Source organism: Rhipicephalus sanguineus, chromosome 9, assembly GCF_013339695.2.
Source record: "Rhipicephalus sanguineus isolate Rsan-2018 chromosome 9, BIME_Rsan_1.4, whole genome shotgun sequence".
In the NCBI taxonomy this organism is placed as follows: domain Eukaryota; kingdom Metazoa; phylum Arthropoda; class Arachnida; order Ixodida; family Ixodidae; genus Rhipicephalus; species Rhipicephalus sanguineus.
The window spans coordinates 17267570-17289046 of record NC_051184.2 but is presented as its reverse complement, the minus strand read 5'-3'; the positions used below and the strand labels follow the sequence as shown (position 1 = coordinate 17289046).

The following is a 21477-nucleotide window of genomic DNA, read 5'->3' as shown; positions in this document are numbered from 1 at the left end:
ATGGCAGCAGTGTTCATATTTTTAGGCATTTCTCAAAGACTTCAGTTATTGTCCAGTGTGGAAGTTCGCATTGGTGAACACAGTTACAAAAATAGTTCCTGTTTGACTTCTGTACCTGCTGTTCAGTCAAAACAAGTCAAGACAAGAAAGCAAACAGGATGTGTCTTAAGAGGCACTAGATTATTAGTTTTACACACACACACTGCATGACCGACATTGTTGAGGCATTTTACATCTCTCAACATTAATGCTTGCATGAAGGGATTGATGTCTATGTTGCCAGATTCACGACATAGTATTTATTGCTCTGAGCACATCTGGCTTTAACAGGATGGATAGGCGGGCTAGTAAAAAGTTCAATATTCATACAAAACTTAGAGCGCAAATAGAAAGATGCAGGACCTTCTTCGTACTGCGTCTTTCTTCAACACCTGGGAGACTCCGCAAATGTGAACTAGAAAGATATGACATGAGTGCCGCATCTCTGTCCATGGTTTTTGTGCCATTTCCCAGCTTGCAAAGGTGCACCAATTAGCCAAATGTTGTACCCTTCTACAAAACTGCTACCAATGAAATGGGGTTAATTGGAGAAATGTACATGTTTACACACAAGCAGAAACACAGACAACGCTAGGCAACAGACACAACACAGCTGCATTTTTGTTAATGGTAAGGTGGGGAAGACTTTATTGATGCACTCAGCTTTCAGCTCGTACAAGACTCGATAAAAAGTGCAACACTTCAAAGTAAAATGGGACACTGGTCCACTGGTAAAAATTCAAAGCCAAATGCCATCAACACTCGCGACGGCTGGAATGTAACATTCGGATGTATCGCAAGCCCAACTGTCGCTCAAGTGTTTTATTTCGATCTTTACACACAAACAGACAAAAAAAACTTAAGAGGTAGGTAGTACGTAAATGCAAAAAAAAAAAAAAAATTGCAGGACACAGAACATGGCAAAATTGGGACAGACTGGCGTTCTGGGATATGAATCTCTCTTTGTAACCTCTGTATATAGTAAGTATATATCTATCTCTTCTCGCTAACGTGTCTCTGTTAACATTAACGTTAAAGTGCTGTTAACACTTGGATAAATGTGCCAAACGTGCTGTTTGCAAAACATTTCTTTCGACAAACAACAGTCAACATGAACAACTTTGTCCATTTTCGAGCCCAACAAGCATAAAGCCTTCTGCCAAACTTCTTGAAAAAAGTGATGTACCAGTCCAGAAACAAGCTCTAAGGCACTTTTGTCACACAGAATTGACAAGCTTCGCCAGACGCTTGTCAACAGAAGTGCCGCTACGTGCAACTGCCGCCGGTGACCATCAGAAACATGGCTTTTTTTTTTTTTTAAAGACCACTGCGTGAAATGCAGCTCCCAACATTAGTGGTTGAAGCACAAACACATCTATGCTGCATTATGCAAATATGAGACTTCCAGCACACGAAAGTGAACAGTGCAGGGAGTGAACTACGAAAGTACAGCACGAACTTGGGAGGAGGCTGACCTAAGTTACCGTCATACAAAGCTAAGAAGTACATCAGCAATCACTGCAATATGCTGGGAAAGGACAACCGTGGCTCTGACAGAGAAAAAGACTGCCACCTCAATAATGGCATGCTGAACGAAGCTTCTCCCTCACTAAAAAAAATTTTACTGAGTGGCAAAAATCAGCCATTCGTTCAGTGCTAGTAACTGCCAACAAAAGTGTCTCTCTGGTTACAGAGATTTAAAAAATGCTTTCTTAGCACGCTCCCGCCACGAACAGACAACTCCCATTAGCTGACGACTGACAAAAAACAATAGTAGTCTTCTATGTACACAAGTAGATATCTGGAAGAACTTGACTGTCAATATCAAACGGGACGGAGAAGGGGATAATACAACTCTAAACATTGCAATCTAGAACAACAGCTATTCAAAGTTTGGTAGAACACGAAGCTCCCAACAATCACAACAGTGCAGCAGAATTTAGTGAAGGGTTGCTGTTTAAGTTTACCGTGGAACTCGTAACACCATCCTTACACCACAGCACGAAACAAAACCATGTTGCCATACGGAAGTGCAAGTTAAAAGCAGCAGCGTCTTAATTATGGAATGTTTAAATCACGATCCTTCACCGATGCTTGGAACCAACCAAATGCGGTGCTTTCATAATGCACCTCATATCGCAACATAAAAACACTTCTTGTGTATCAAGTTTTTCATAGAATAGAGAACAAACAACCTTTTGGCCCTAATGTAAAAAAGCATGAGGTCCTGTAAATGGAATGGTATAACAAAGTGGAAATGCATTCCTAAGAATGCACGCACATGTAAAGCTTGCAGTAGGAATAGTTGGTAAGAAGTGTCCTGCATAACAGGAGGAACCTAATGATGCTAAACTGCAAGACGGATCAAGTAGCAAGCAAGAAAAGTGTGAGAAAACTGCAACAAAGCAGCTGCTATGGTGTAAGTGCTTTTGACACTTCATTAAATGCCAACAAACACGTCAGAAACAATATACATCGCCGAAAAAACACTGCACACAGACATTCAACAAACAACAAACTGTTTCATAAAATGTCAGACAAGCCACAATGCTTTGTTGCGTAAACGACTAAAGTCTAGCTAGCCAAAAGTTTTGACGCATGTGTTTTAGATTCTCTCTAAGGCATGGACGTTACATGCACAGTGTATACTAGCCACCCTTAACACGCTATAAACAGCTGCCAAGTGCTCAGTGCAGACGTACAGAGAAAGGTGCACCACTTTAGTGGTTCAACTCTAAGCTACTCATAATGCAAATGCTATAAAATGGTAAAAGAGCTTCAAATGTTCATCTATGGCATGAGCTTGGCAGTACACGTGAAAAGCCAAACATTTGGCCCTGGGAACTGGAAAATGCAAACTCTGTTATCACAACACTGTTTTGATCCTTAATGGCTTTGAACAAATGCAGCTTGTAGTGTGCTGCGTCTGAACGTCATGTGGTTTGTTTCAAATGCTGCCGCACACATGGCTCTACACGCGGCATGCTGCGTACCAGCAGCAAGCCACTTCAGTATCATTGTGACAGCTACTCACTTTGATTTCAACTCTGTTGCCAAAGGGAAGAGCATTAACACATTAAAAGCTCTCCTCTGCCGGAATAAAAAGGTACATATGAAACTTGAGCGTATGTCAATATCTGAGGGAAATAAACACAGTCTCCCTTGTTGTCCTTGCTGCTGCAAGGTTTCCACAACCATCGTAGAGCAAAGCATACAGAAGAGGCTCCCTAAATGCCTGCACAACTGCTATACTGAACTGATTACCGTGTTTAGAGTTGAACTTTATCACAATTAGTTATCAGATACCACTAAAATTTGGCAATTTTTCATTCATATTATTATGTATGCGAACAATAGATGTAATAAAGCTATTTTCATGTTAGTGGGTCTTTTATGTGTAATAGCAGTGATGTACTCTAACCACCGTACATAGAAATGACCACTAGTTACTGGGTGAATGTGCAAGTTTGCGACAGACAAAGTGGCACAAGTAAGCCTTGGCATGGATTCACTACATTTCTGCAGCATGCATGACTCAGCATCACTGTATCGATCATTTTCTTATCATGACAATGGCTAGCTATTGGTAGTGATTGATGCACACAAGCCAATGAGAAAGTGGTCATATATAAGTTTTTTTAAAGTTAAATTCTTAATTAAACTTTAGAGGATTTAGTCCATTGAATGAAAACAAGAAAGAGTCTCTTCAAGCTGGTTGATGGTTGCAGGTTAGTGGAAGAATTATTCACATTCACGCCCTAAGAACTGCCATATTGATCCACAAGACCTAATATGTAATGCTTTCTTGCTGCAGACGCCAAGAGATGATTTATGTAAAGCTAAAAACCACCTAGTTTTTACTCTTGTGGCATTCGAAGCGTTTCTGTCGGCTGGTTAGAATCTAAGTAGTCGCAGCACACATGGGTAGAGCTAGCATCTGCTACTGGTGTCTCATTATGTTGGCAATGACATATCAGCTTCAGTCAGACACATCATTACTCATAATTAACACCTAACTGCACATAGCTACCAGATGAAGTTCGGCACAGCAAATGCATAAACACTGGACAGACTCTAGACATCAAAGATCCAATGTTGCAAAGTCCTTTTAACTGTGAAACACTGGAAAAGCTGAAGAACAAAGATGGGAAGCCAGCACTAAGCCAGGGTGCACTGAACAGCATCAACAGCAAGCAAGGACTAACACAAGTTCTCATTATTAATGCTGCAACAATGTTTTTAGTTGTCCACTAATACAGAGCTTCACATCAGCCTATTCTGTGAAGTCCACTAAAAGCATGCCAACACACAAAAACGTGCACAGATTGGATTATGATGCAACATTGGCCCGATACTGATAGGGCTAGTACCTATTTCCTAGTCAAAATCTTGGCTGCAAAACATTAAGTGGCACACAGGTATGCTTACATGGCAGTTAAAAGAAATGTAGCTAGCTCGTGGATGGCATCTTGTAAAGAGGCATGCAGGTTTCAATGCAGCTACTGCATTGAAACCTGCGATGAAAACTGCAACCATCCAGGACAAGTGAGGGAATGCCACGGCATCACAGGCCATGGTCTGACAGCACTTGAAATGTCGCACCTATGAAGTGCTCCACTAATGTTGAGGCTACAAAATAACCTCTCAGAAATACGGTATTGCACTGACATATTCTGGAGCAACATGGTGTGACTTGTAGGCCATCAACACAAGCTGACAATTAAAGGGTTAGAACATTCATTACCTCATTAATAAGGAACAATATCTCAAGTTTCCTGCCCTCCAAATCTGAGAACGATGATAAACTTTGTAATTTTCACATTTAAACTTTTTTTTGGAAACCACCAGTAATGGCTTAACAAGAAACATAATTTCATTGTTCACAATACAGGAGACGGAAAAACTAATGAAATTAAAAAGATGTTTTTTCTCATTGTAATGATGGCAGGAATGAGGAGTTTGTTCAGTTAGCCATATTCCGTCCACATGTCTAAAAAAGAATAGAGTAGTTCTAGCCTTGTTATAAAGAAAATTCCACTGTTGCCTGTATGTGTCAGCTAAACGATAACCTTTATTTCTGCAAGGATCTGCCGGAAGACGAACTACCTCTTCGTTAGCTATGAAACTTGTCAGCATGCTTTCATGAACACTATTTGGAGAAGAATAAAAAACCCAGTGCTGCTTTCTCTCATCCTCACTGATAATGTACAATAAATGGCAATGCTCAAGACATGCTGGTATGTCTACACCAAGGGAATAAAGAGATAAAGCAACTCTCTCCTACTTAATGAGGTGCAGCGATGTGAGCTGACAGCATGCTGTAAGGACAGCATGGCTACACTGTAAGCAAACATGTATCGTAGAGCTTCACTTTTTATGCTTGTTCAAAGTCGCACAGAGACTTATGAACTGCCTCACATGAACAAAGAAAGCACTCTTCACACACTTAGTGCTGTAACATCAACTGGCAACAAACTCAGGCAGCTGCTGGCATTGCCTTTCGCACTTAGACAGGGTAAGGAGAACGCTTTCAGGAATGACCGCTCGCACTATCTCAAGCGGTTACTTGTAAGTGCACTGCAACGCATCTTTGCACCACCTAGGTCGAAGAGACAATGAACGTATGCCACACCAAACAACCACTGGGCTCTACCTCTCAAAGCAGTCAGCGAGGGAGGTGCAGCACACTGTCCGTTTCGTCGCCTGCCACACAAACACAACAGCAGAAGCAGGGGTGACAGCAGACAACACTGAGCACACCGCTCTAAACCAGACTCTTGCACTTGGGCTGGGGCCAGCAGGGATGTGTACAAGCAAGGATGATGCAGGGATGATTTCTCGATTTTCCGTGGGTAGAGGATAACGAGGGTCACGTACTGTCCTGTCAACTTTTCATCGCCTGCTAGCGCGCAACAGCAGAAGCAGGGGTGATGCGGCGGGCGAGGTGTGCCCCCTTAAAAGTATCGGAATTCACCTTTCTTCCCCTGTCGCTCGCGACGGACCCAGTCGGCCGGAGCGGGTGGTTGGCGAGGTCCGCCTCCACGCGGACTTCCCATGCCAAGCCCCGATGAACTCATCGAATCACCCCCAAGGTCATGAGGTGGCGAAGAATCACCCTGTAAGATATTATGAATGGCAGGAGGGCTGTAGATTATGCTATGTTGTATGTACTGCATTTTGCTGTAGCATGCAAACCTAGACATATAGGCGAAACAACCTGTGGACAATGTAGCGCAGACTAGCAGTTGCATTTCTCAGAGAGGACAGCAATACAAGTGCCCCATTTGCCTTGTATGGCTCCTCCTATTTTTTTAAATTGTAGCTTGTATACAGACAAGGAAAAATTGGCAAAGCAACTTAGTACACGATATTGACGTGACAGAGCTCAGCCTAGCAAATCATTTTATGTTAACATGCATGGCTTTACAAGGGTAGACTACAAGACAAGTCAACAAGTATGATCGCTTCTTCAGAAACTGTTTTGCCTTGGAGTACAGAGAAAAGCAAACACTATGATCATGGCAAACAGCAGACTACTTCTGAAGACATTGGATCATCTTTTTTCCCATATGTCAAGAATTTACGACCACCCCCTCGCTCCTTTGGAGCAATGTCACACTGCAGATTAGTAAGATCATGGATGATGGGACAACACCTTGCTGTGCCTAAATAACTTTTTTTGTTCCATTAGTGCGTTGAGCTAGCAACAGCACAAAAACAGATATTTGCATAATGGCACTTGCTGAGAAGTGGAAGATGCAAGAGAAAAAAAAAAAACAAGAAGAAATATGCATCACGATGAAGTAAATTCATTTAAGTCCACTAACATCACTGCTATAGAGTAGTCAAGAATTTGACATTCGCTTCGTACATGACAGTGGTACACCTTATGGTACTACTATCACACGAGCGGCTGACCATGTGCAGTGGGCCATCACCACCAAAATGCGGGCTGGGCAATGCGGCCACACCAACTGTCGGTTTGCAGCGATGGCAGTCATGTGACAGCATGAAGGTGTTGCTTTTCTGAAGGCCCGATGAATGGCAGAGCGAAGGAAGCTGTTAAACAGGTTTGGATGACACCACATGCCTAGTGTGCACGTGACTGAAGTGGTTAGTCTCAGTGGTATCCTCTGCCTGGAGCGCATGGCAGACCACTAAATATTGCTCCAGGACCCATCCCTTGTGCAGCACAATAATGCAGCAGTGTGACAACTTCTGCTACTGTGACTGTGTCTCTACAGTGCCATGCAGTCCACTCCACTGCTCCCACTCCTTCAATTTGTGCAATTGAAAAGGCATTACACATATTATGCATTAAATGCTGCATTGTCTAGCTAATGACTGCCTAGCTAAGCATCTACTACATTTCTGAATACTAGTTTAGGGAGAGGATGAATTGCAACAACTAGCTACCACTAACCAAACTGGTTTGTGACCTATGCAGAGGCTGGGCTGAATGCAGCCAAGTGCTCATGCTTGTTATTACCTCAAGGCCCATGTCAGCAAATGCGCCACCAGGCGGGTAAGGAGAGCGGTCGTAGTTCTCGCGACTTGAAGAGCGCTCATATCCAACACTGCCGGAGTCGTCAAGATGGTATGGCGTCACGATCGTGTGTGGCACATGGCCAACCTGGCCTCGGATGTTGCGAGTCTTCCACCACTTGCGGCTGTCATCAAGAATCTGAAATGAATACAGCTCAAAGTGAAACTACAGCTCATGTGCAAAGGCGTTCCACGTCATTCCACAATAGCTGTTGGCAGGTGATTATGTTTATGATGATGACCTCAATAATCATGTACTCACAGCAAGATGTACTGATGATACAATTACCTAAATAACACTGTCATGTGCTTTGCTCAAATGTAAAATCACTGCTGCTGTTTACCAAGTCTCCTGCACTTTTTGTTCTGAAAGGCTCTTAGTTAAAAAGCAACTATATTGTGGGGTTTGACATCTAAAAACGGCACACTGGGTTATGAGGAACGCAACAGTGGAAGGCTCAAAATTAATTTGGAGGGCCTGGGATTCTAGGTTGGAAGGATTACTAATATGCTTTTCATTGCAGTAAGGGGTGCTTATGCACACAATTAAGAGCACACAAGTATGACCTTTCCATTCTGTCCCTTGTGGAATGTGGCTGCTATGGCTTAGATTGTCTGTCACGGAAACTAAGCCACCATGGCAGGTGGAAGATTGCCTAAAAGAGCAAATGTTCTGGAATGTCTCATTACAAGACAAGTTGGCATGTTGCCCTGAGTCATACTTATATAAAATCTTCTGATAGTTCAAACGATATCCTGGGGTCCCGAAGTGAGAGCCTACAGTAAGGCCAAAGTGCCTTTGGCTTGGCAAGAAATGCTCTGGATTCAAAATTTCTAGCTGGAGTCCAATTTTACTTTTGCAGGAATGTAGTACAACACTCAAGAGCAAGAACATACCTCAAGGAATTCTCCCCGCACAACGGTTAGCTCCTTGTCGTTGTTGGCAGTTCGGGGGTACACCACTTGTACAATCTTGGCTCCCTGGTCACGGAGGGCCTCTGCCCATGCACGCCATTGCCTCTGTGGATCGCCTCCTCCAGCTTCCATAGAGTCCACACTGAGCTCTGAGCGTTGGTCCCGTGGGTCATGAATGTCCGACTCTGACGGAGTCTGTGTACCAGGCCTGCAAAATTTAACATCATGCCATAGAGTTTACAAAACAGTACCAAGTTAGTAATGTGGCACCACGAATTTATCGTGGTAGATCATCCAGCATGATAACAGTGGGAGATATGGCTGTTATAACTTGCATTGTTTGTGGCTCACCGTGATCTGCGACTCATTCTTACCATCTTTGATCAGTTCGCTATTTAGGTCCACTGCAGCGTAATTCTCTCCCAGAAACCTCCAAGTACTTTTGCCCGCATAAACCAAACCAACATTTAAGGGTCGATGAAGCACAAATTGGGCATGCCATTTTCATTGCTTCTTCTGTAACTGTGAAATGCGGTGATATCACAAAGCAAATAGGAACATAAAAAACAAAGTATTTATAATTTTATTTAAACTGAGAAACCACATTCTGCTCCGAATAATACAGGCGTATTAGTAATTGCGCTCAGCAAATATTTAAGAATGCTTCACCAAATAGACAAAGTGTGCAGCTGTTTATCCTGGAGGTGTCAGCTAGGAAAGACCACAGATCAAGATAACGACATATATCATACAATCATCAAGGTGTCCATCATGTTGTGATGAATACGAACAGCAACATTCGCTTGCCTTTCCATGTGATCGCGTGGTGAGAAGCCCCGATCGTAAGGCGATGCCTGCAGTGGTGCCACGCGTTCACTGAGATAGTCGCTGCCACCATAGCGGCTGTCTATGTCATGTTGTGATGACACGACGTTTCCACGATGGGCATGGTAGTCAGGAACATCGCGAAGTTCAACCTGCAGGCAAGTGAAGAAACAAGATGTGCCATGTTATGTGCAAATGCGGATGGGATGGTTATGCCAAGAATACTGTTGGTGTTTCTCATGGAAAAATAGTATTGTAGATGTAGAAAGGTGCTTCCATGTATCGTAAATTCACCTGTGCAACCAAAAGGCTATAATATTTTTTGACTAGCACTGTTTGTATTCATCAACCATCACTTTCGTATACAGACGGATACCACATTTTAGGATGCAAAATGCATTGATCCATAGACTGCATCTCTGCCTACTGCTTTTATGAGACTGTAGATGAGGGGCGTTGTTCACGTAAATAATTAGAGTCATATTTTAGGGATACACTGCTGTGAGTCAGCACCTGGTTGCTGCTTTGTTTTGCATGTTCATCACTTAGACAATCTGTTTAAAATTTACAATTCCAAGAACCTGAGCTTGCATTCACAAAACATCTATTATACAAGCGTGGTATGTGGCTGGCCATCACTGCGGCAACAGTATGTTCACTACATTGATCACCAACACAACTGGTGTACACCTGTACTGCTGACAGGCGCAGTAGAGATTTTACTCCTAGGAAGTTCAGCATTTTGCAAGTGCGGATCTGGGTTCCTGTTTCTGCACATCCCCATGACGAAGGCATTACTGAATATGCAAAGCAGGCTAATGAAAAGTCAAGGATTAATACTGTCACATGGTTGTCATGGTGATGAACCATCAGCCAAATCATTAGATTGAGCTCTTATGCGAGCTTGTGCCCAGCAAAACAAACACCTGTATAGTAGAGTGATAGTGGCGGGAATGATTGTCAGACGTTGAAATTTGATCTACAAGTCTAACGTGTTGGCTATTTACACGTGAGCCATGGTACATTCCACCGTAATCTCTGGAGCTCGCTTAAGTTCCAGAATGTAGTTCACTATTCGTGTTGCACATGCAATCCGTTTAGAATCGCGAAAAACATTCAACAAGGTTCTGATCATCAAGGCATGGCTTGTGCCGAGTGATAACATGTGTAACAGCTTTAGCCAGTGAAAAAGAAAAGAAAGTATGCATGACAATACACTGAAATCAGTGCATAACAAGGGTACGACAAAGGATTGTACACGTTCGAGTCTTTAGCACAGTATCTCTGAAGGAGTACAACTGACCTCCTCTTGTGACTGTCGACGCATACGAGGTGGCTGTGAGGGTGGTGGTGCCTGGTCATCAGATCCACTACAGTCGGGCGCCCATCCATCCGAGAAGACTGGCTGGTAGCTCTCTGACTCATAGCCTTTCCACATGTCTCGTGGAACCACCCAAGCATCGCCCAGGCTGCAGGCACAAACAAAGCAAATAAGTTGGATTTCCACTTCTACAGCAAAGAGGGACTACAACCAAAGTTATGCTTTGCAAAAATGAAAGCACTGGCAAAATAAGTGATTGAGAGATCCCTAAGGAACTGTAGGAGGGTAGCGAATTGGGCGAGTTGGAAAATGCTCATGATGGTTAGCGCAAACGGAACATGGACGAAAAGAAGAAAAAACAACGACACAAGCGCTAACAACTGAATGTTTAGTGGAAAAATCACAAATATATATGTCTAAGAAAGAGAAAAAACAACAAACCCACACATGTGCCAAAGATAATTGACAGATAAAAACGTGTGTATACTAACAAAACTACGCCCTTTCCAGGAAAGACACTTCCTCATCAATCAAAGTGATAGAAGGGCAGCTCACGCACGTGTCTTTCTTTTTGATCATCTCAAATGCCTCCACGATTTCTCGAGTACGCTGACTCTTGTGCCTAGTCACCTCGACCGTTTTGTCCAGCTCGGGAGCACAGCCGCATTGTCGGCAATGGAGGGCAAGGTGTGAAGACGGCACGCCCTTCAAAGAGCTAGCATGCTCTCTCTCTCTAGCGCCTGTGTCGTCGTTTTTTCTTCTTTTCGTCCGTGTTCCATTTGCGCCAACCATCATGATCCCTAAGAAAGGAGCTGCCGCATCATTGTTTAGAAAAGTGACACTAAAGAGAAAGACGATTTTGCCTGTAGTATGCAAGCCAGAAAAGACACAAAAAGGAAAGACTGATGATGATGCAAACCTTGAAGTTCCTGCACCACCTCAATGTGACATCATGTAGTATTTTGATGGCACCTGCTAGCGCCTATGTAACTTCTTATTGGTAAATATTGTTTACACTGTGCTTCAAGAGAATAAATATGGCAGATTTTGGCAACATTTAGTGAGCCACAGTGGCTAACTTACAAAAAGAAAATAAACCTTAAAGCCTGTTATGTCAACTGATGTTCCGTCATTCAAATATATCGTGAAATTCATCAAATGAAAACTTTGACGTTAATCTTTCCTAATAATAAACCTGTAAATGAGAACAGCATTCTCAAATGCTAATTTATCAATGTAAACTGATTTAGTGTTTCACTTAAAGGGGCACTAATGCACCATCATACTGCCTTGGAAACTTTATATAGCTGTTGAGACGTTTCGCATGGGCTTGAGCTGCTCTCTGATAAAGGGTGTCAGCAGGGAATCCTGAGCATGCTTAGGATGGATGAATTGAGTATCAACAAATGTAATGCAGCTGGCAAAATCTGGAGCGGGCATGTGGCTAAGAAATTCATGATGTGCAACTTCAACCATATTAAATGCGAAGCATTTCATAGCGAACTTCTGCGACTTTGAGCGTGTCCGTCCGTCCGTCTGTCTGTCTGCGACTTTGTGCTCTCCTGGTCGCTTGGTTAATCGAATGTACACCAAAATTGGGATCTTGCGACGTGACTGTGTGACTAACATAAATGACACGAGTTAACATGAAAATCATGATACGCATGTCATGTACAGCATGACTTACGTGCCACGCTCATGGTGCGCTGGCGGCCGTTTCCGCTAGCTTGATCTACCCTAAAATTGGTATTGTGTGACGTGACTGTGTGACGAACATAATTAACACGAGTTAACATGAAAATTATGACACGCAGGTCATGTACAGCATGACTTACGTGCCACGCTCATAGGGCGCTGGCGGCCGTTTCGCTAGCTTGATCTACCCTGGAATTGGTATTGCGCGACGTGACTGTGTGACGAACATAAAAACACGAGTTAACATGAAAATCATGACACGCATGTCATGTACAGCATGACTTACGTGCCACGCTCATGGAGCGCTGGCGGCCGTTTTGCTAGCTTGATATACACCAAGATTGGTATCTTCCGACGTGACTGTGTGACGAATATAAATAACGTGAGTTAAGATGAAAATCATGACACGCATGTCATGTACAGCATGACTTACGTGCCACGCTCATAGTGCGCTGGCGGCCGTTTCGCTAGCTTGATATAAACCAAAATCTTGTGGCGTGGCTGTGTGACGAACATAAATAACACGAGTTAACATGAAAATCATGACACGCATGTCATGTACAGCATGACTTACGTGCCACGCTCGTGGGGCGCTGGTGGCCGTTTCGCTAGCTTGATCTACCCCGAAGTTGGTATTGCGCGACGTTACTGTGTGACGAACATAAATAATAGGAGTTAACATAAAAACCATGACACGCATTTTCCTTAGTGACATACAAGACGATGTATGCAGCTCTTTGCTGGCTGCTTCGCATTACATCGATTCTCACAATGCGTGGGATCTGCCGGCTTTTTTACAAATGCTTCATATGAAGCGTATATATAGGCCTTGCAGAAGTTTGCACTGTTAACAGAGACACATTCCATGGCTTGAGATGATGCATGGCTCTACAGAAGTGTTGCCAATATCAGCTGCAAACTGTTCTGCTTAAGAGCGACATTACTTGTGTTTAATGCTCTACATAAAACAATGCTGCAGCACCATATTAAATAAATGGAGGGCAAAATGTGACCTGCACAGACCGAGAATAAGAAAATGCCAATATCCTTCCTTTGCTTCTAGTGTGTCATGTTGCTTACACGAATGCTGTCCATTTGTCCTTCACTAGGCATGAATGTGTGGCTTTGCCAAACGACCGCACTCAGCTCACATGCAAGCCACATATAAATATATTTTAAAGGCCAGTAAACAGGCTCCGACTATTTTTTACATGTCCCAAACAAGCTCGCCAATTCGTGCAGATTGCTGCGGCAATCACGTTTTATGAACATCACAGTGCTGCACAGACGCTCCATTTCGAAAAGCAATTCCTGTGCCCCTCTCCTGCGCCTGTCCAATCCTTTTCGTACGTGAAGTGCCGTAGCCTTGCCGATGGCCAACATTACGTTGCACGGACTTCGTCGATTGGTCCTCTGCACTACAAAACGGTGGCTTGGGCCTGCGATAATGCAGTTTTGGCCGCACATTTACTGCGCTGCTTCACCGTGCCACTAGGGGGACTCTAGCGCCGCTCTGACACGAGCGACACGTGGAGCAAGCCTTGCTCGGTCGTTGGCTGCGCGCCGATGATATAATTTCTGACGTTGTGTCACGTTCCTGAAGTGGGTGCACTCACGACAGCAGGCTCCACCTACCCCTCTTGGCTTCCCACAAGGGTGGCAAGGCCAAGCGAGCAACCGAAACCAAAACCAGCCGAAGCGGGTGGTTCTATGCCCTGTAACTTCCGTAATACAGCACTTATTCTAAAAATTCTTGCGGCAGCATGTTCAGATCGTACAAGTACGCAGTTATCGCTTCAACCCACATGTTGGACTGCGGGGCTGTTTACTGGCCCTATAAGTCAAAGCAATGAGACAAATTTTTGTGTTCATTAGGGGTGGGGCGGCAGTTGCTGCTCTGACTGTACCAAGGATTCACACAGGAGCATTTCTTCTTCCTTCCCTTATTCGTCCTTTATATCCAAATGACCACAACTAAACCTGTACAATCCTCCGACTGACCTGTGCCAGAGGTCACTCTCCTTGGACGTGCAGCAGTTGGCCAGCAGCTCAAGGGCATCTCGTGTCAGCAGGGGACTAACAACACGTGCTGCCAGGCTAGCACCTGTGCCGGGACGGCCACAATCTCGAGCTGCGTCCACAATAACCGCAAGAGGAGTAAAAAGGAAGTGGACCAGTTCAGGGGAGTTTGGCTCGTGGATGTGGTTCTTCAGCTTGGCCTGTGACACAATGAGACAGTAGGTGTTAAAAAGTGCACTGCAGCCAAATTAAGCTGAACAGGAAGCATTGACTGATGAATTGGTTAAATGAATTCTACATTTATCTTCAATTATTCACACATTCATCTGTACACGATGATCTATGCAGCTTTCAGCAGAACTGCTATCTACACATTACACTTCCAGCCTCACAAACAGCTTCAGAGCTGACAGCAACTGATGGCACTCTGAAATACTTGCGAAAAGGGTTCAGCCGCATCAAACGTTGCCATTTTTACGTGCTGCCCTCAACAGACTACAGAGAAGTGGTGCTGATGGTCCAGCTGTACATAGCACTGTCGACTGCTCACAAGATTATGTCTTGTGGAACATCCAGTCAGTGGATACCTTTAAACATAAGGATTGGTGAAAGTGGAGAGGCTGTGCAACTGGCTATTCGAATGATGACTCTGGAGAGAAATTTCGAGTGGGCTTGAATGCTCATCAGCCGATTCATCGCCATATTCTCAAGCAGCACCCACAGAAATGTTTCGCAAGTGGAACTGCTTTGCTTGTGGTCAAGGCCTGCTTCACTGTTCAAGGATGCTATTACTTGAGCTGAGAGGTCGGCGATGTCTTGGCGTGTCAAAGTTCTCGTGTGACACTTGGGCTCCTGATATTGAAATGTTTGCTTTCCTTATGCAGCACACATTGCTGTTGAGAGAGTATCATTGTCTTGGCCTGTCACGTATGACCGCCAACAAATGTCTGGACCCCATGGGGACTGTGCCATGATGTGAGTAGGCCCGTCGTGCCTTCCACAGTTTTCATACCTGCCATGGTAGCTAAGTGGCCATGGTGTTGGGCTGCTAAGCACAAGGGTGCGGGTTCAATTCTACGCCACAGTGACCGCATTTTGATGAGGGCGAAATGTACAAACATTCACGTAATACTTATTTCAGGTGTACATTAAAGAACCCCAGGTGGTCAAAATTATCTGGAGCCCACTTTTACTCACATCACTGGAAAGACATGAGGGCATTTTGTTCAGCAGGAAGAATCGGGTCGTAGCAATATGAGTCTTCAAGCGAACAGACAAAGCAGCAGCTTAAAAAAAAAAGAAGGAACAGCTACTGGCTACTTACCAGAAGGTTGAAGGACAGTTTGAACTTCTGCAGGATGTCGACAAATTCGCGATCTGGTGGTGGCTTGGCACGCATGCTCAGCATTCCATCTGCATTGCCAGCGCATGTCGTAAAGGTTCGTGCATTGCTGCCCGACTTTGGTTCTCTACAAAACTTTCAAGTAAGAACCTAAAAGGTCAATGATCTTGTTTTGAAAGTCAAAATTATCCTTATACCGTAGATATGTTCCTCGAGCGCAAATATGAAACAACATCAAAAACTTGCCTCACTTATAGATTAGTTTCACAGCAGAGTGCTGAATAAATGGGAAGCTAGGGAAGAGGTCCTAGATTTTATCGCATATCAGAAAATTTGTTTGCTTGAATAGAATTCATATTAAAGATGGTGTACCATACAACGTTGAATGTTCTGGTGCTACTGCTGCTGAATGGTTATTGAAACACTAACATTTCACACCTGCTCGACTATTAAACCAGCTTCAACAGAAGACTGTTGCGAAGGAACCAGCAATTATTAGGCACTCAGAGTGCAGTCAAACTCTATTTAGGTTTCCAGGTGATAGAGAGTTAATGCAAGAACTGGTAGCACATTCTTCCATCTGCATTAACTACGGTCAAAATATAAACTGACCAGGTAGCATGGAAGCACAAATGCGTGCACGTTTACGCTGACTAAATTTCGGTGCGCTTGTTGAATATAAAGCCATGTAAGTGTGATATTTCAGACTTCCAAGTATTCAAACCTTCAGGCCGTTTCCACTGACTGGCCATCAAGTGTATCAAATGCCAATGGTATTGTGCTTGCAAACAACGGCTCAGACGCCTACAGTTTTGTCAAATTCTTACGTGCAACTACTCTTTTGTATAACTCGCAAGGAATAAGAATACAATCCACATTGCCCATGCGTGCTTTGTTTCATGTTTTTATGTAACCGGTCTGTTGCACGTACAACCACTGCCTTGTGCAAACCGCGCCCGAGTGTATGGGAACTTTCCAGATTATTATAGGATCTTCTGATAAGCATGAGCGCGCAGTGAGAACAGTAGAGTTTATTCTGGAACTAACGCGGCCACCACCAATAAGGCTGGCATCCTCGATGCGACATCTATAAATGCCAACATTGTTTTGACATAACAGGTAGAGGCGAGGTTCTAAACGTGTCACATACCTCCGAGATCCTTCTTTTTGTTCTTGCGTGACTTGCGGCGACGTTCGAGTTCGCGGTAGGCCGCAGCAGCATGCTGGAGTCGGGCGATGAACCGTTCGATGTCGTCAAAGCAGTGGTTAAGGATGGCCTGAAAGTAAAAAAAAAAAAAAAAGGACAATGCATTGTTTCACAGTGGTCTCACATTACTAGTTCTGAAAGATGAAAAAAAAAAAGGACATTTGCTTAAGATTATCAGAAATGGCTTCAATGGGTTTTCACAAAGCGCCCCGCCACGGTGGTCTAGTGGTTATGGAACTCGACCGCTGACCCGAAGGTCGTGGGATCGAATCCCGGCCGCGGTGGCTGCATTTTCGATGGAGGCAAAAATGTGTGAGGCTCGTGTACTTAGATTTAGGTGCACGTTAAACAACCCCAGGTGGTCGAAATTTCCGGAGCCCTCCACTACGGCGTCTCTCATAATCATATCATGGTTTTGGGACGTTAAACCCCAGATATTATTATTATTATTATTATTATTATTATTAGTTTTCACAAAGCACTATTGTGCGACGCAGTGGACAGACAGCATCTTGCTAATTTGAAAACTTATTGCCTTTAATTTACGCTTACAATTTCCCTAACATGGCATCACATTTTGTGATACAAAATGTCTGAGTGTTATTGTTGTACTGAATCGCATGAACATACTGCTAGTTCGAATGACATGATTCATATACCTATATATCTTTCTTTTATGCCTGATGTGCAATTTTTCGGCCGTGAATGTGAGCAGTGACCTTTGTAGCACTGCCTGCCACATATTAAAGGAAGCGTACTGTTAACACAAATTCAAATGAGAGTGAAGACGTTACTTACCACGTCACGTTCATACTTCTCGCTCGTTGTCGAGCTGGTCTCGTCATTCGATTCGCGCGCGTAGCCAGCCCCTCGTGCGTGGTGTGCGTCTATCTTGTCGTGAGATGGTGGTCCCCCACGGAGCATGGGACCATGCGAAGGCGGCGGTGGAGACCCCTGTGACACGGCAGCTGCATTGAAGATGCTCACTTGCTCGCGCACGTTGATGCCGCCACCGTTGACGGGGGGCTCGGGCGCCGCCACATTCGGTGGTGGTGGCAGGCCTGACCCTCGGTCATGACTGCTGCGCCTATGTGACCAATGGAGAGGTTAAGATAGCCCATTCCTAAACAACAAGTCCTAGAAGAACTGATGGCAGATCCAATACGCTTCTTGGAATGTATGCTAAAGAAAACCTTTTAAAAACATTTCAATAAAATGATATGCAAGGCGACATGATAATAATGCAACTCTAGGTTAATTCTACCTATGCGCAAAGATTGTTGACATTTATCCTATCATACAAGTTTTGTGTTTTTGGCCTTGCGGTAAAGCACATGTTCGTGCCATGCATACATTTTGAAACATGCCCCACACATTGCTGCCCGACACGATACCTTTAGTTTCGTGACCCAAATGAAAATGCCACACACAATGTAGTGTTTCATATGCTCTGCCTCAACTTGTGCTCTTCCAATGTGTGATCACGAGGCTGTAGAGACCCCCACTGTGTGATCCATTATGCGATCCACATGACTGAGATTACACAGTATTGGCCCAGTTTCCATGTCACCACTTCCTGATGGCCCCAGTTTACTGTTACACTTTCTCCATGATTGGGCCAGCTAACCTGGTGAGGCAGACATGTATAATCCCAGGGACGTAGGCAACTACAGGTCTGCTTTGACAAAATAGCTGTGCGCTTAAAGGTGGATATTTGCTGCAGCGAGGACATTCATGTGCAGCTTCCATATTGCACAATTCCACAGAGAACAGAGTTAGCCACTGGCACATGTGCAGAGCCGGTACCTGCCTTGTAACCACCATGTCTACTCTACAGGAAACACACTTGCACCAAACTTAGGGGTCGTAGGCAAAGCAAGCCTCACATTAAAAATCACAGAGGCAGTAAAGCAAGGAAAAAAAAAAGAAAAGAAAACTGAGCGATCATTAGGTCACAGCAGCCAGCTTCGGCAAGCAAACTTTCCCTAGTGCCATTCAGTCCGCTTTTCCTCTCAAAGCATCGACCTAACATTTGCCCTCTAATAGACAGCGTATTGACAGAGAACGTTTGTTCATCTACGCAGCTGCAGCCTTGGCCTGCAATGCACATGCACTTTGATGTGGTTGTTACATGCAGATCTGATACATTTCTTTTGGCTTCAACCATGTTGTGCTACGCTCTCCTAGCTCCATGGTGGTATCTCAGCTGCATGAGGCCTTGGTAAGAGAATAGTCAATATGACCTCGAAAGTTAGAAAAGAAAGGGGGGGGGGAGACACGAAAAAAGATGAATCAGACAACATATTGAGACTGTATTTTTCCTTTCTGCAGGATCATATACTGCAATTTCAATATAATATATATATATATATAAGCACTAAATCAGTTTTAAGCAGGCCAAAAAGTTTATAAGAATGGTACCAGAAGTGCAGTGTAGCAATGTATTATACTAAACACATAACAATAGTGTTAAAGGGGTCATGAACCACTTTTCCAAGTAATGATCTAATGGCCTCAGTATCGGAGTGTACTGCCTCCCGAATCGATTGCCGCAAAAATTTCTCGAATCCGTCAAGAATCAGCGGAGTTACGGGGGTTTGGCGCAAGCTCCCAGCGCTTTCTCTCTTTTCTCGTGCCGGCGAGCGCACTGGAAGCTAGACAGGGAGGGATGGCATGGGGGAAAGAAGTTACGCCAGCGCGCGTCATGAAACGCGATCGCTCTCCCGCTGTGATTCGCTTGCGCGAGTGCGGCTACCGTGTACTGAGGAGTGCGGCGCCGGCAAGTGGAGGCACGCCGCGGCAAGAAGCGCATCTGATCCAAACGCCGCTCTCGATTTACGTCGGCTATCGGCCAATAAGCATGCTATGTCTCTTGCGACGTACAGCGGACAGACGCCCCGCCCACCGACGAGAGTGAGAACCGGCCTCTGTTTGAAAAGAGGGTGCCTGGGGAAACGGCAACTTCGCGCTCCGCTTGTGGCCATTACGCGGCGCGCACGACTCTAATATTTGGCAGAGCAGTTCATAGCCGTGTCAGCTTTCCGCAGGATGTGTTTTTTCAATCAGCCCAAGGGGTGCTTCATGACCCCTTTAAAGGCCAACTCCGGCGATTTTTCGAGGTCCATGGATCTCAATAAAATTCGCTGGGTACGTTCCTTTTCACGTTCCCGTTATTTATGCCAAATTACAAGCTGGAGACATACGCAGATTCATTACAAATGAATTTTATTGATTGCCCTGACTCTCCCCACCTCACTTGCCAGAATTATTGGCAACATTGTGTGCATGACGTCATTTTTGTCAAAGCGGAAGTGACGGAACCGAGGGGCCCCTAGAGTGTCTGCTATCTGCAAGGCAACAATCGCGTGTGTTTAGCGAGCGCTTTGTTGGCTGGGTGTGTGAATTTCAGTTCCTTGTGGTAATGCATGCGATGGGTGGCAAGTGGTGCCGCGTTGTGGGCTGCACACTATTCCCTGTTGGCAGTCACGAAACACTCGCACGTAACGATTACCCTGCGTCTCTATATTAGAGTGTTTTAGCTAGCAATGCCGATTTACCGTACGGAAAGTACGGTAATACCGTACCAGCTAAAGAATGCACATGCGTGAACATCACTGAAACACTTTCCGTAACATATACAGGGTGCACCGTGACCGGGCCTATCGGTATACAGTGAGCTGTGCATTGTGCGAAACAACGTAACCTAATCTAGTAACACTGGCGCGAAAGATGGCTCATACTTGGCTTATATTAAATTTCTTCGGCCCTACCAATGCGATTTTCAACGCCGCTATTGCCAAACTTATGCACTCTTCCCATAGCAATATTAAGAAGTTTTAGTTAGTCTGCGAACTTCTCAGCGATATCATTTTACCCAATCACGGCCCCAAACTTGAGCTACCTGGACAGGTGGTACCATCTGGCGGTGGAATGCGCAACCAGGCAAGCAAAGAGCTAAACAGGTGTGTTCCACTTCACCGAATAGGAATGGCCATTATAGTTGGTCTCCAAATGCGCCGGAATCGCAGCTGTCATTTTTCGACAGCTCAGCTTGTGCACGTGACACGGTCAGTCACACAGAAGATTTCCGACGGAGTCACCTTTCAACGGAGTGTCTGCTCTTCGCCGCTTTCATACTACGCGCTGGCGGGACCGGCATGCCTCGCATGATTTCCGGTTTTGTCCCCACTTATACGTCACGCGAAGACAGTATGCTTGGTTGGGTTTCGGTTTCAGTGTTGCGCTTTCTTGCTTATTTAAAATTATTCTCTAATTTGCCGAGTATTTCTGCTATCAGGCCTGTGACAGGAGCATCTCAGGAACATAAAAGCACCATTACTTTGACATGGCCAAAAAAATCGCCGGAGTTGGCCTTTAAAGAGAAGTGTATGCTGACAGTAGTGAACCGATTTTTCAGGAAGCTTAGGAAACAAAAGTGCACAAGGTGCATTTTTTTACATACCTTCCTCGGCTCTTTCCCATTATGAAGGCCTTGATGTCGTCCACCACTTCCTTAGCCTAGGAGAGGAAACAGAAATGAGCTGTCAATGAACTCTAACGTTTGTTAAA

General features: G+C 44.5%; 1 protein-coding gene across 4 annotated transcripts in view; it reads right to left on the bottom strand.

Moving 5' to 3' along the window:
- LOC119404664 (epidermal growth factor receptor kinase substrate 8) overlaps nucleotides 1-21477 on the bottom strand; it is a 136342-nt gene that overhangs the window by 17382 nt on the left and 97483 nt on the right. For all 4 annotated transcript variants that reach the window (XM_049418962.1, XM_049418963.1, XM_037671260.2 and 1 more), the window contains 10 exons: nucleotides 21371-21426; nucleotides 17707-17995; nucleotides 16852-16978; nucleotides 15684-15772; nucleotides 14342-14559; nucleotides 10628-10793; nucleotides 9307-9476; nucleotides 8482-8707; nucleotides 7529-7723; nucleotides 6014-6155 (listed from right to left, as the gene is read on the bottom strand). In XM_049418962.1, coding sequence (XP_049274919.1) covers nucleotides 6014-6155; nucleotides 7529-7723; nucleotides 8482-8707; nucleotides 9307-9476; nucleotides 10628-10793; nucleotides 14342-14559; nucleotides 15684-15772; nucleotides 16852-16978; nucleotides 17707-17995; nucleotides 21371-21426 — 1678 coding nt within the window. The remainder of the gene's footprint in view (nucleotides 1-6013; nucleotides 6156-7528; nucleotides 7724-8481; nucleotides 8708-9306; nucleotides 9477-10627; nucleotides 10794-14341; nucleotides 14560-15683; nucleotides 15773-16851; nucleotides 16979-17706; nucleotides 17996-21370; nucleotides 21427-21477) is intronic.